A 15,271-nucleotide genomic window follows, 5' to 3' on the forward strand; every position below is an offset into this window, starting at 1 on the left:
ACAGATTGAACCACATGCTGCCCAGCCACGCAGTTCTGCCGATTGGGATCCAGGACCAGAAACTGTGAGGAAAGCGGTCGCAGCGGCCGGGGAGACTGGAACGTTTCTTGCGCTCGATTTTTTGAAAATATGCCAAACTTTGAAGGTCTGTACCGAGCTCCAGGGTGCTCCAAATTTCAATGTTATATATATCAAAAGATGCGCAAGGATAGCCAAAATGCCTCAAAAAGTGACATTTTTGAAAAAATCTTTTTACGGGTTAAATCCAAAACGTCATGAAGCTCTATAGAGCATTCTACGTGCGTATGTATTGCGTGTACGTACACGAAAATAAAGTGAGGTTAAATTTTGTCAGCCAGCAAAACCAAATGGTGCGCTAGTGTGCGTACGCGAAACGTCATAAATCTTTATTCTATTATGTCTGCGCTAGCAGCGTAAAGTCTGCAAAACCTCGTGCACAAACCAAAATGTCTGTAAAATACAAAACAGGCAACTCTGCCTACCACAGTTGACCACAAACGTCACGTTCTTCTTCCCTCACCTTCGCTTCTTCTCGCTCGCTCCAGTTCCATTTCGCGTCATCAACTGTCAGCTGTCATTCAGTCGTTGAGTTCTCTTCACAAGTGTAGGCAAAAATGGCGAGTCGTGGTCAAAATCGTCGTCCGGCCCAGGAAGTGGATAATACCATCTCGTACGTGCAGTGCGATGGCCTGGTAAGTTTCGTTCGCCGGTTTGCGGCCCGGGACGTCCGCCGGGTGCGGTTTGGTGCAGGGAAACGTTCGATTCCGGGGGTAATTTTGGATCCGAAAGTTGAGGGCTTTTCGGCCACGCTTTGTCAGCGCAGTTTGACGTTTCTCTTCGGTGAGAGGGAGGAGGAATGTTTACCGTAACGGGGTGGGAGATTGTAATTTGTTTGAAATGAGATAAAAGAAAACAGCGTTTTACTGAATTATTAATTCGGATAAAAAAAAAATGAATATCGCGTTATTAAATGTATAAAGGTGCAGTGTTAATGCTACAAGGATAACCATCATGACGAAGAACTTTAGATACATACTTAAATAGCACGCCCCGAGGTGGGAATTGGTTATTCATCTTCTGGCGGATTGGATTGCTACCCCGTGTAGAGCCCTTAGACGAAGTTGTTCGTCAAGAACAGTTATTTTATTTTCTTTTCCTTACGGCAAATAAATAACGACAAATTATTGTATGAACGGATCAATCCACCCGTTTCCCACTGACAATCCGCTGCACCTCGTCCAATGACCGCCCTTTGGTTTCCGGAATGTACGCGTAGATCAGCGCACCTCCAATGAGACCAAACACGCCGAACATCCCGAACGGCAGGTACGGCCCAACGTTGTCCAGCGTCAGTTGAAACACTTTCACCATCACGAACAGCACCAGCGCACTCAGTATCGTGAACAGAGCATTCGCAAAAGCCCGAATGTTCACCGGGAAGATTTCGCTCAGCACGGCAAAGGACACTGTGGCGAGCCCCAAGCCGTAGAACACGATGAACAGCAGCAGGGCTACGAACGCCAGCCAACCGAGGCTTGTTGTGTCGATGTTGTCCGCAGTTTCAACTGCAAAGTATGCCGCAGCTGCGAGCAATCCCAGGCTGGCTCCGGCGGTTGAAATCAGCAGCAGAGGACGCCGACCGACACGATCTACCAATACTGCTGGAAATAGAACTGCAAGGAATTGGACTGCTCCTAGCACAATGGACATCTCTTCTGGTTTGAGTTCGATGGAAATCTTCTCGAAAATGGTTTGGGCGTAGCTGAGAATTGGCAGCAGTGCGGTGAACTGCATGGCAAACACCAGAACCAGCACGATGCGAATGTTGTTTCTGTACTGGGGGTCGAATAGTTCCCGGAACGAACCTCGGTTGGCACTGGCCTGCTGAATCGATGTCCGAATGGCGTTGATTTCCTCAGACACCGAAGACCTTCGTCGTAGCCAACGCAGAGACTTGGCGGCTTCGGCGTCTTTTTGCTTTTCGATCAGATAATGAGGCGACTCCGGCATCCAGAAGAAGCACAGGACAAAAATCGCCGGAGCAGCCATCGAAATCCAGGCATACGTGTAGTACTCGACGTACGGTCCAATGCAATACACTGCCATGTAGCCCAGTTTGGCCATTACGGTGATGAACGTTCCGGCGGTGCCCCGGATCTGGTCCGATGCGATTTCCCCCAGATATATCGGAGACACAGAGTAAGCCGTCCCATACGAAAGCCCGAATAGAAAACGAGACGCGTACAGGTATCCAACCGCATCGCCAAGTCCCACGAGCGTCCATCCGATCACCACCGGTACAAAGGTCGCCAGAAGGGTGAATTTCCGTCCAATGCGGTCCACCGTAACTCCGGCTACGATGGGTCCGCAAAGGCCACCGATCGCCAGGATGGCCACAATCCAAGAGCCTTCGTCTTCGGTGATCGGCACTGGTGAATCGTCCGCAAGGAGCTTGGGCAGAGCCGGCGAGGTCCACGCGTTGGTGGTTATGACCATAAACAAGCACAAGGTGGCTGCCAACGAGGCCACAAATTCATTGCGGTGAGTTTGCAAAAGCTTGACAATTGACATAATTGATGTGCGCGATTCAAAAGACACGAGAGGACTGAGCGCCAGATTAGCTTGGACCGAGATATGCGAAGTATTTTGGGGTTGTAATCGTCGTTTATTGCTGCGGTTGATAAGATTCTAGTAGTCTATTAATGAGCAAATATAACAGACCCAAATAGAGCGTTTATCTGCCGTATAGGCTTAGGGAATTGAGTTCATCAACAGGGTGTTCGGGTAGATCAGTTCGTCAAACGTTTAGTCCCAGTTTTTGCAAATCTGGAGCAACATTTGAAAGGGGCGGTACGACATTGCTCTTACGGCCTTCAATTACACGCATTTAAGTGGAGACGAAAGGCCGTAAGAGCAATGTCGTACCGCCCCTTTCAAATGTTGCTCCAGAAATGTAAACGAAAATCTAGAAATGTCAAATGTGGAAATGATCACCTCACAAAAGTACAAGTCTAGGGTGAAATGCCCTAATTGTAGAGGGAATCACACCGCAAATACCAACTCAACTAATTTCAAACTCTTTTCTTTATCCGTCTCTTCAGGCCGCAATGAAGATGGTCAAGCACTGTCACGAGGAGTCGCTAAGCAACATGGAGGTGGCGCAGGGTGCCCTGCTCGGTCTGGTCGTGGACGATCGGCTCGAGATCACCAACTGCTTCCCGTTCCCGAAGTCGTCGGACGAGACGATCGACGAGGAGGAGTACCAGCTGAACATGATGCGCCGGCTGCGTCTGGTCAACGTGGACCACTTCCACGTGGGCTGGTACCAGAGTGCGGACGTCGGCAACTTCCTGTCGCTGCCGCTGCTGGAGTCGCAGTACCACTACCAGACCAGCATCGAGGAGTCCGTGGTGGTCATCTACGACACGCAAAAGTCGAAACGCGGCTTCCTGACGCTGAAGGCCTACCGGCTGACGCCCCAGGCCATCGCCATGTACAAGGAGGGCGAGTTCACGCCGGAAGCGCTGCGCAATCTCAAGGTCGGCTACGAGAATCTGTTCTTGGAGGTGCCGATCGTGATCAAGAACTCGGCCCTGTGCAACATCATGATGTCCGAGCTGGCCGAGATGGTACCGGAGGAGGAGGGTACGCACTTCCTGGATCTGGGCACCGCTTCTGTGCTCGAGAACCACCTGCGCTCCATGATGGACCGCGTTGACGAGCTGAACCAGGAAGCGAACAAGTTCAACAAGTACCAGCAAACCGTCATCCGGCAGGAACAGGTAAGCTACGAGAACTCAAACATTTCAAATTTGCAAACTACAACTCTCCCTTTTTACAGGACAAGCACCGCATGCTGGCGAAGCACGCCCAGGAGAACGCGGCCCGCATCGCCAAGGGCGAGACCGCCATCCCGGACGACGAGATCACCAAGCTGTTCCGTCCGCCGACGGTGCCACCGAGGTTGAACCCGCTGATCGTGTCCGGCCAGATCAACACCTACGCCAAGCACATTTCCCAATTCTGTTCGCAGTCGTTGGCCAAGCTGTACATGACCCAGGCCCTGCAAGGTGCCAAGGAGAACAAGCAGTAAGATTTTAGTTTATTTGTGCGCGTTTTGATTTGAACCGAACAGACCGAAGCCAGCAACTTTCGAACAGGACGATTTTGATGCCGTGTTTTTTGCATCGGTGTTGGTTGAAGTGAACATTTCCATTTGAATAAAAGAAGAGGACAAGCATCAAGTGAACCAGTAGACTAGAAGAAGGGGGAGAGGAGAATAGGCGGAACGGGAAACCGTCGGAAGGAGAGTAGTAATAAAACGGGAGGCGTCGTCCGGTTGGTTCCGAGCAACATCCAGGGACGAACGACCGCGACGTGCTTCCACAAAACAACAACGTTCGGCGCTGTATTTTACTCACCATAGAAGGCGAAAGAAAGCTCTCCCTGTGTGCAAGGTAAGTGTCTTTTCAACTTCTAGTATTTCACAAAGTCACCTGGACATCACCTAACCAACGAACGAAAACGCAAATCGACCATGTTCTCATCAAATGCCGATTCTGGTCGGACAAACGGAATTTCCGCACGTATCGCGGTGCGAACATTGACTCGAAACACTACCTACCTAGTTTGCGTAAGCATGCACTCAAAACTGTCGACAACGAAGGAGACCCACTTGGTGAGTTCGAAGATTTGGGTGGAGGAAAAAAGGTGGAAACAGCCATTCGACGAGCACGGGGCGGAGGTGGAGTACCAGCGTGACGGGGGAAACGACGTCAGCGGTATGGTGGACGGTGAATACGAGGTTAGCACCCACGATGAGGGAAGTTAGGGATGCCATCAAGAAGCTGAAGAACAACAAAGCAGCGGGTAAGGATAGTATCGGTGCGTAACTCATCAAGTTGAGCCCGGACAAGCTGGCGGCCTGTCTACACCGGTTGATAGTCAAGGTCTGGCATACAGAACAGCTGGAGTGCAAGAGTGGAAAGAGGGAGTAATATGCCCGATCTACAAGAAGGGGGACAAGTTGGAATGTGAGAACTATCGTGCCATCACTATTCTCAACGCGGCTTACAATGTGCTGTCTCAGATCATTTTCTGTCGTCTGTCGGAGCGAGCAAAGGATTTCATAGGGACTTAACAAGCCGGTTTTGTGGAGGGAAATCGACTACGGACCAAATATTTTTGCTACGCCAATTCCTCCAAAAATGTCGTTAGTACCAGATCCCGACGCACCACCTGTTCGTCGAGTTCAAAACCGCACACGGCTCGATCGATCGCAAAGAGCTATGGGAGTACATGTACTAGAACGGCTTTCCCGGGAAGCTGATCAGAATGGTGAAACCAACGATGGATGGGACACGGTGCAGCGTGCAAGGGACTGCGACAAGGCGACGGTATCTCCGGCCTCTGTTTCAACATTGGGCTTGAAGGTGCTATGAGGTGGGCGTGCTTCAACATGCGGGGCACGATTATCAACCGATTCAGCCAGTTCATCTGCTATGCCGACGACATAGACACTGTCGGAAGAACGTTCGAGGGGGTGGCTAGGAAGTACACCGAATTGAAGCGGGAAGCAGAGAACGTAGCATTGAGGGTGAATGTGGCGAAGACAAAGTATCTGCTGACAGGAGGAACCGAGTTCCTTAGGGCTCGCATAGGATCGAGCGTTACGATACCTTATGTCGTTGGTAACGACGGACAACAACTGCAGCATTGAAATTAGGAGCCGCATCCTCATCGGTAGTCGTGCCTACTATGGAATCTACAAGACCTTGAGGTCTGGTCTCCTTTCCAGGCGTACAAAGTGTACCATGTAAGAAACGCTGATAAGGCCGGTAGTCCTCTACGGGCTCGAGGAGGACCTGGTGGCGTACGTGAGAACAATGTATGGTAGAGAAGGATGAACCATGAGCTAGAGAAACTCTACGGCAAGCCAAACATTCGTCGCAAGAACATCAATCCGGTGAGGTTGGTGTTTGATTCGGCACCGGTCATCGGAACGCGGTGGAGAGGGGCGCAACGTGCCAGGTGTTTGATCCAAGTGGAGGAAAATCTGGAAAGTGTGGGGTTTCCGAGTCGGAATTGGAGAGAAGCAGCCCAGAACCGAGTTAGATGGCAACGCATCTGAGCACCTCTCATGACCCGGGGATTGTCCAAGCAGTAAAAGTAAATTAAGTACCAACGAAACAATGGTACAAAATAGTTTCCGTGAACATTAGCTATATAGATAGATTAATTTGAAGGCTGTCATCAGAACAATTCAAACCACTGTAGTGTTTTTTTTTTTGAGTACATGAGTTACTTGCTTAAATATTTTCTAGCGTGTCCAAAACTTTGATACACAATTTCACATTTCTATCTGGTGCCCAATCCACTTTGCATGCAAAAAGGCTCTCACAATTGTTATGACTAGCGCAATACTTGTTCGTTAATTCACCGGTCCGTGTATGAGTTGTGGTTGTGAGATTAATGCTGCAATTGTCTGTGTGTGTGCTTTCACCAATAGTGACAAATTTACACTGCAAACATCGGAGCTGCAAGACTTTAGTAACTCGTTTCAGTTGTGAATGTCCTTTCTTAGATCACGACAAGAGTAAATTTATTTACTTAAAACTACAAAGTTCAGACATGATTTTTTTTTGTTTGGTTTAAATTTAGTCAACTTCTGTTCACACCGCATCAAAATCTTGATCAAAACTATTCACAAACGTTAGTTCGTTCTTGTGTCGTTTGTATCCTTTCTTGTATTGCACGCTCTACGGCCCACTGGTTTTTGCTGCGGAAGCGATAAGCTATCTTCGCACATATACAGGGTGTTTGGTTCATGGATGCGGATACTTGGTGGTTCCCTAAAGGACCCCGAAACATGAAAAAAAGTCTTCTACGGCATGGTCGAATTCTCATCCTAAACCGAGTTAAGTAGAATTTACTGTTTTGAGGAGTTTCTACACTAAAATCGATTTATCTCATGATTGTGATCATGAAAAGCTTCGCTTCTGATTTCATGTGAAAGCTGAGTAAATTTCACGATAAAAATGATTTTGAAATTTTTAAACTTTAGTTAAGTCTGCCTACAGAGCCTTTACATTTTTTTCTTGCCCTATTGTTGTTGGTTTTTTGCATTTATTTTGCGTAAATGGCAGGTAAATGGTTTGTTTTATGTATCAAAACGATGCTCCTAGATCCTCTCTACAATTCTCTCTAAATAACCATTTCCCGAATTCTTTTCCTAAAGCCGCTATTTTAATTTTATTGATGAAAAAAATCGAAGCCAGAAAACCTGTCATGGTACCTTAATAAATCAAACCGACGCCTGACAGAGCATCGCGCAAAGCATACTTGATCAACGCGCGCGCGGCCGCATGTTTGCTGGAAGGAGGGTGACAGTTAGAAAACAAACCACGTGTGCCCATTGCATTGTGGAAAAAAGTTCGTTCCAGAATTGTTTCATTACCGGAAGTATTTTGTCTCGCGTTCTTTTGGCAAACAGGTTAAAACAAAAGTTAAGGGACGGCTATTTAAGGGAAAGAAGGTGTTAATTATTAAAATGAGTTAAGATGCAATAGGTCTCGTTGAAGGATTTCCACTGTTATTTAGTGTGCGGATCGTTTGATCCACACAGGTGATACAACAATAAATAATTAAGCTGATTAAACCAAACATTTAAAACAAGCCCATTGACAATGCAAATAAATGTTCAGTTAGCAGGAAGAAGATACTTTGCTTTTTTAGAGTTCTACTTTTTTTACATTACAAAAAGGATAAGTTGGATTGTTTCTTGCGTACATAGGACAAAAGCATACATTTCCATCAAGCACCAAATGTTGGCATATCAACACCCTTTTGTTTATTTAAAACTTTTGAAAGGCGTTTTTAATTGAATAGCTCAATCAAAAATCAAATTATTCGCTCTACAGCATTGGCTTGGCGTTCCCGATTGCGAGATTCCTACTCGAAACTAGGTGTCCGAAGGCTTGATTGTTGAGGCAATTGCAAACTTCTTTTTACACCTATGCTTCCATCCACCCCGGGATTCGAACTGACGACCTTTGGATTGTTAGTCCAACTGCCTACCAGCGACTCCACCGAGACAGGACCCAGGGAGACGACTCCTACATCTGGATTGAGCTAACGACCTAACCTCTAGGTTAGACCGGGGCCAACATTTACTTCCCCATCCGACGGAAGGCGTGATCAGACAAATCTCGTCTCGAAAAATGCCACCGGGACCGTCTGGGATCGAACCCAAGCCGACTGGGTGAGCGGCAACCACGCTTACCCCTACACCATGGTTCCCGGCTAGCTCAATAAAGCCAATTTAATAGAAAGGGTTTCTTACCTCTGTGCTTTAATCATAACATGTTGAAAATCGTTTTATAAGAGATTTTTGTTTATAAACGTGAATTGATATTTTCAACCCTTTTCAAACATTGCAATTCGTTTTAAAGTAAATAAAAAAATGCACGCATAGAATAACAAAACTTCTTAAGAAACCTAAAATACTTTTGGTAGAATAAACACTGATTTAGTAATTTAAGGAAGTGCTTACTTATTTTATTTATTTAAGGAAGTGTTTATTTATTTAATTTATTCATGATAAACTACCATGCATGAATTCTTATCGAATTAAACATTCTTTCCCTAAAATCTTTTGCTATCCAATAGATGGATTTGAAATGTTTTTGGTAAATAAAAATAAATCTTCCTCGGTTTCCTAGGAAACTCCATTGAAGAATATCAGAGCAGACATTCACAAAAAACAAATACCGTCATCAGGGGTGACATCCCGAGCATGGGTAAATAACAAAAGAAATGACTAATTATACCTTTCTCTGTTATCAACACCAAATTTTCGTTTTCCTGAAAATTTTTCTTAGGATCATGCAAGAGTACAATTTGGTATCATACCAATTTAAGGTATTGTTTTGATATTGCAAAATTGCAGAATTTGTCAATGACCGAAAATCACATTTTGTTATTATTTTGGTATTTACGTATTTTATCAATTTCTTCTGAAATTATGGGAAAATGTTGACCAATTTTGACGTGGTCATTAATTTTGCTTTAAAAGGATTTCTCAAATCGAATACTGAAAAAAAACGAAAATTTCAAACTTGATTTTAAAGATTTTTGGAAAACCCCTAAAAAATGACTTAAAATTGTGAAAAAAATCTAAATCAGGATACCACATTTTGTTACTATTTTGGTATTACAGATTTTTATCAATTTCTTCAGAAACTATGGAAAATTTTGATCAATTTTGACAAGGTCAAAAAGGTGCGCTAAAATGACTTGAAAACCAAAAATGTTAAAAATGATTTTGATTTTTTGAAGAAAAACCATTTAACAAAAATGAAATCATTAAAATGTCTCTAAGTCGGGATGAAAAAAAAACTTTGATTAACGAGTCAATTGATTTTATTATTAAATTTTTGGTGACTGGAACCCAATTTCATTTTAATAACATTCATTAATGAATCTTGTTATTTTTCAGAAGCTTCAGAACTTCAACGATAAGACAAATGTATTCGATGTGGTGAAGAATATCACTGAGAACAACATGGAATCATCAGGTGAGAAGATTTTGCTGTTGCATGTGGAGCATGTGATATCATTTCCGTTTTTACTAATTGCAACTGTTGCACTAAAAACGACATAAAAATACCAAATTTTGGTATTACTTTTGCAAATTACAGCGACAAAAATGTGCCCTTGGTAGCCCAGTAATAGATGGTAAAATACCATGAAATCATACCAGAATCATGTGTGTGGAAGACCACAGGAATGCCAAAATCTGGTGTTCCATGGGCGTGGAAATACCAAAAATTTTGTATTCCAAGTAATACTAAAATTTGGTATTCCTGTGTTATTTACCCCTGCTAAAGATTTAGTCTGAGGGTGAGATTGGGTCATACAAATTTCTACATTTTTGTATGACCCAATTTCTTCATCCAGACCCAATGTCACCCTCCAGGTCTTTTGTGGTCTCTATTGCAGGTTGCTGCTCGAACCAAGGAGTCCAAAGGCTTGATTGGGGCTCTCTTCTTCCAGACCTCTTTCTACTACAAGAAACCTTCCACCTCAAGGTTCGAACAGACGACCTTTGCATTGCGAGTCCAACCGCCACCATTGATTCCACCGGGGCAGCCTTGGATTGTTGTGTTGTTTATCTTTATAGCAGGGAGACGATTTCTACACGGCCTAACAACAACCAAGGCCGGGACCGAAGTTTTACTTCCCCATCCGATGGAAGGTTGGAGCAGATGGGAATCGAACCTATGATCATCCGCTTACAAAGCGGAGAGCGTAACCATTCAACCACGCCTGCTGCCATTAACACATTCACAAAGTGGACTCAATTTATGTCTTTACTAACGTTAAGCTCCGCCCGTGTGTATCAATCGGACCGCGCACTGTACTCACAATCTAGAGGGTGCTGGGTCGAATCCCGCAGCGGGAGATCTGAAATTCTAATTGTAAAAATGGGTATCCGGCGTAGTCACTCCGTGCTGTTCTCAAACACTTAGGAACCCAGGGTGGCGAAGTCCTTGTAGTTAAAAGTAAGACATTAGTGGTTGGTACTAACCGAGCATGGGTAAATAACAAGGGAAATGCGTAATAATACCTTTCTCAGGTATCAATACCAAATTTTGATATTCCCTTTAAAATTTGTATTGAGGATTATGCAGGAGCAAAATTTTGATATCATTCCAATTTAATGTATTGTTTTGATATTTTAAAATTGCAAAATTTGTCAATGATCGGATACCACACAGTTTGGTATTATTTTGATATTACAGTATTCGATCAAATTCTTCTCAAACTTTGTTAAAATTTTGACCATTTTTTGGTTATTTGGATGTACTCACTAAGGAAATTTGTATAATCGTTGCGATTTCACTTAGGTGACATAACAAAATACTTGATTAACAATAAGTCAATTAATAGTTTTATTGAATTTTTGGCCAACCTGAATCCAGTTTAATTTAATTTACATTTATTTTTTAAGCTTAGTAGTTGCAGTTAGTGAAAAAACGGAAATGATATCACAATGCTCCACATGCAACAGCAAAATCTTCCCACCTGATGTTTCCATGTTTTTCTTAGTGATATTCTTCACCACATCGAATACATTTGTCATTGATGAACGGCTTATCCTTGAAGTTCATGAAGCTTCTGAAAATAACAAGATTGAAACATAAATGTTATTAAAATGAAACTGAATTCAAGTTCGCCAAATAAATAAAACTATAAATTGACTCGTTAATCAAAGTTTTTGTCTTTTGCAAAAAAAAAAATTAAATTAAAAAATCAAAATAATTAAAACAAAAATTGAATCAAAACAGAAAATAAAAACCCATGCCATTTTTCGTTACGCAACTTTACAAAAAAAAATCACAATTTATCGCGATTTTACAAAAATAGTTGCCCCTCCGTCACGAGTTATTGAAAATGTACCTCGGATTCGTCAAATGATCAAATGATCATTTGATTAAATGATCAAATGATCAAATGATTAAATGATTAAATGATTAAATGATTCAATGATTAAATGATTAAAAATTAAATTCTTAAATTCTTAAACTCTTAAATTCTTAAATTTTCAAATTCTTAAATTCTTAAATTCTTAAATTCTTAAATTCTTAAATTCTTAAATTCTTAAATTCTCAGAAAATAAATTAATGTACTATTATTTTGAAATTTTCGATATTTTTTATCAAATTATGATCACATTCCGAATTAGGTCTTGATTGAGCTATTCAATTAAAAACGCCTTTCAAAAGTTTTAAATAAACAAAAGGGTGTTGATATGCCAACATTTGGTGCTTGATGGAAATGTATGCTTTTGTCCTATGTACGCAAGAAACAATCCAACTTATCCTTTTGTAATGTAAAAAGTAGAACTCTAAAAAGCAAAGTATCTTCTTCCTGCTAACTGAACATTTATTTGCATTGTCAATGGGCTTGTTTTAAATGTTTGGTTTAATCAGCTTAATTATTTATTGTTGTATCACCTGTGTGGATCAAACGATCCGCACACTAAATAACAGTGGAAATCCTTCAACGAGACCTATTGCATCTTAACTCATTTTAATAATTAACACCTTCTTTCCCTTAAATAGCCGTCCCTTAACTTTTGTTTTAACCTGTTTGCCAAAAGAACGCGAGACAAAATACTTCCGGTAATGAAACAATTCTGGAACGAACTTTTTCCACAATGCAATGGGCACACGTGGTTTGTTTTCTAACTGTCACCCTCCTTCCAGCAAACATGCGGCCGCGCGCGCGTTGATCAAGTATGCTTTGCGCGATGCTCTGTCAGGCGTCGGTTTGATTTATTAAGGTACCATGACAGGTTTTCTGGCTTCGATTTTTTTCATCAATAAAATTAAAATAGCGGCTTTAGGAAAAGAATTCGGGAAATGGTTATTTAGAGAGAATTGTAGAGAGGATCTAGGAGCATCGTTTTGATACATAAAACAAACCATTTACCTGCCATTTACGCAAAATAAATGCAAAAAACCAACAACAATAGGGCAAGAAAAAAATGTAAAGGCTCTGTAGGCAGACTTAACCAAAGTTTAAAAAATTTCAAAAATCATTTTTTATCGTGAAATTTACTCAGCTTTCACATGAAATCAGAAGCGAAGCTTTTCATGATCACAATCATGAGATAAATCGATTTTAGTGTAGAAACTCCTCAAAACAGTAAATTCTACTTAACTCGGTTTAGGATGAGAATTCGACCATGCCGTAGAAGACTTTTTTTCATGTTTCGGGGTCCTTTAGGGAACCACCAAGTATCCGCATCCATGAACCAAACACCCTGTATAATTGTAAACTAAAAGTATCGTGTTCGTCCACCATAGCTTTCAAACATTAGAAAGAAGAAACGTTTTGTTGTTCGCTTGCGAAAAATGTACAGTTCTTTTTGTCTATAGATTTTTAAGTGTGTAGCGTTTAGCTGAGTAGGTTAATTCTTAGACATCAATTCGTAGAATGTTCTTATTTCTTCTTCGTTTCAGTTTTTTTATGATACAGTTTTTTCCACTGTCAAACAGATGTGAAATTATTTGTTTTTTTTTATGGCCAAGCAAAAAATAATACTTCATTAGTTGCAGTTTGAAATGGATCTGATTGAATCGTTCGTTTTTGATAAAAAAATCCATAATAAGTTCTAAAATTCACATCTATTTGACTGTAGTCTTTCGCTATTACATTCAGTTGACAAAAAGTAGAACTGACGAAAGTGGTTCGTTCTATAGTTACTAAATATGGCACTCGGTTTTGCTGGGACCGATTTTCACGTTTCTTCTCAAAATAGAGTATCAATTTCAAACAAATGTGCGCATCGGGTGAATAAAAAGCCTCGAGGAATGTACCACGTAATTTTACGGGACTTCAATCGTAGAGGCATCACAGAAAATGAAGCCTAGTATTTTGAGATTTAACATAAGTTAGAAGAACGTGGGAGTATGTTGTATGACTAGTTTGATTCACAGTCTAAGCATAACGGAGTATTTTGGTTTGACGATTTTATTACAAAATTAACAGCTTTTCGTATCGGAATGTTCAGATCCAGGGTTTCTACATCTCGCTCTTACAATCTACCTTACAGACCAACAGTTTCTTTCACTATCAGCATACGCTCTTAACCACTAAGTTTTACACACTCTTTGCGTTCGTATCTTTCCTAGAAAAAATATCTTACCTAAGTCTAAGCAAATTTTGAATTTAGTCGAATTTTGCCGATTGTAGTTTACGGTTTGTGCTCTGCTGGAGATCGATTTGCGTTGCCCCCAACGTCAAAGTTTGACCTCGTGACGTCAGTGGCCATCGATTCCATTAATTTTGAAACATAAAAATAACGTTCCGAAAAAATTGCATCCAAAGTAGCCTAAATGTCATCACACCTAAAAATATTTCGCTATCTCTCCTGAACAAACATTCCATGAATCACTCTTCTTCTCTTTCTGTCAATCATACCTCAGCACGTCACACTCGTTTGTCACCATCTCAGTAGTCATGCTCGTTGACAATTAGTGAAAAGCTGCATTCTCTACAAGCAACCTATAGCAAACAAACAAGTTCGAAATCAAACGCCAATCATTCTTCATTCTCGCGATATCTTCGTCCTTTCAAACGGGGTGTCTTCCCCGCACCCTTAAGCCTTGCGGGTTGCCTACATTTATGTACACACTCAGCTGTCATATAAAACTCAATAGCGTCGCGTGAAACACTCTAACTCTAGCCCTTTCCTCTGTTTGCATCATACCAAACTGCCCCTACACACATACGACTGTCGACTATTGCCCACGGAATGACTAGAATTTCACTCGTAGCTTAGGCCACTACAGCGTCTTGACGGAGGGTCCTTGCCCCAAGCGCGACGCTGGATTGGCGCTAGTGAAAATTGTGAAAATTGTTGTTTACAGCGCTTGGAGGCATCTTCGATTGATTTTTATTTAGCAACCCACTTTGAACACCGCGGTGGAGATGACCTTATCTCAGTTAGCGAAAATCTCGGTCATTACAGCGGAATTTTCTGCTTAACTGGCAATAGAATAAACAGTTCTGTTTAACTAAGAGCTAGCGAAAAAAACACTTATCCAATGCAACAAATCACTGGTCTAGTTTTCCGTTCCAGGGAAAACAAATTTGTGATTCCAGATAACTTTTCTTCAAGCTGAGCTATAGCAAGTTTTTCGCTGGTTTCAGTGAACTTTATCCTGTTTTGGCCATGGACCTGCTTTCCGTGCACCCTGATTAGTCAAAATGGGCTGATTTTTGCTTTTTTACACAGCTACGAAAACAGCTTTAGAATATGATTACTCAGTGAGTTTAACTTATTTCTTGCTTACTTTTTCGAAAGGTCCTATGTACGTAGGAATCTCATGGCGCATTGTTTATTTTGAAAAAGTAATCTAGATTTTATGCATTATGTCGGCACCCTACGAAACGTCAACGCACCAGTTTTTTTTTTGACCCAATAGATTGTGATTAGTGAAATGTCACGAGATTCCGATGCCTTGACAACGTTTCATAGTGGTTTACTTTTCACCATTGTTGTTTTGCGCTTGACGTTGTGAAAAGTTGAAATTCTTACAACTCCGGTGAGTTGCATATTGAAGCTTTCAGTACTTTTTTTTTTGCGATATTTAATCAAGCCATTTTGTCACTTCAGAATAGTTCAGAATGGCAGGAAAAGTATGTTGTTCCACAACAAAGAAGTCATACATTTATCCAA

At 41.8% G+C, this 15,271-nt stretch overlaps 2 protein-coding genes across 2 annotated transcripts; one reads left to right on the plus strand and one right to left on the minus strand.

Moving 5' to 3' along the window:
- Window positions 1–558: 558 nt before the first annotated feature.
- Window positions 559–4,419, plus strand: LOC6036651 (eukaryotic translation initiation factor 3 subunit H). Its single transcript, XM_001846626.2, has 3 exons — window positions 559–713; window positions 3,123–3,803; window positions 3,863–4,419. The coding sequence occupies exons 1-3, from the start codon at window positions 636–638 to the stop codon at window positions 4,112–4,114; spliced, it is 1,011 nt and encodes a 336-aa protein (XP_001846678.2). The 5' UTR covers window positions 559–635; the 3' UTR covers window positions 4,115–4,419.
- On the minus strand, window positions 1,008–2,612 carry LOC6036653 (facilitated trehalose transporter Tret1). The gene has a single exon (XM_001846625.2). The coding sequence runs from the start codon at window positions 2,590–2,592 to the stop codon at window positions 1,219–1,221; it is 1,374 nt and encodes a 457-aa protein (XP_001846677.2). The 5' UTR covers window positions 2,593–2,612; the 3' UTR covers window positions 1,008–1,218.
- Window positions 4,420–15,271: the final 10,852 nt, after the last annotated feature.

Source organism: Culex quinquefasciatus, chromosome 2, assembly GCF_015732765.1.
Source record: "Culex quinquefasciatus strain JHB chromosome 2, VPISU_Cqui_1.0_pri_paternal, whole genome shotgun sequence".
Classification (NCBI taxonomy): Eukaryota; Metazoa; Arthropoda; class Insecta; order Diptera; family Culicidae; genus Culex; species Culex quinquefasciatus.

What these genes read in the sequence shown, in the direction of transcription:
- LOC6036651 (XM_001846626.2), top strand. Translation starts at nt 636, where the DNA reads ATGGCGAGTCGTGGTCAAAATCGTCGTCCGGCCCAGGAAGTGGATAAT. An exon ending in ACGTGCAGTGCGATGGCCTG is followed by an intron (nt 714 to 3,122) that starts GTAAGTTTCGTT and finishes CCGTCTCTTCAG; the next exon opens with GCCGCAATGAAGATGGTCAA. An exon ending in CCGTCATCCGGCAGGAACAG is followed by an intron (nt 3,804 to 3,862) that starts GTAAGCTACGAG and finishes CCCTTTTTACAG; the next exon opens with GACAAGCACCGCATGCTGGC.
- LOC6036653 (XM_001846625.2), bottom strand. Translation starts at nt 2,592, where the DNA reads ATGTCAATTGTCAAGCTTTTGCAAACTCACCGCAATGAATTTGTGGCC.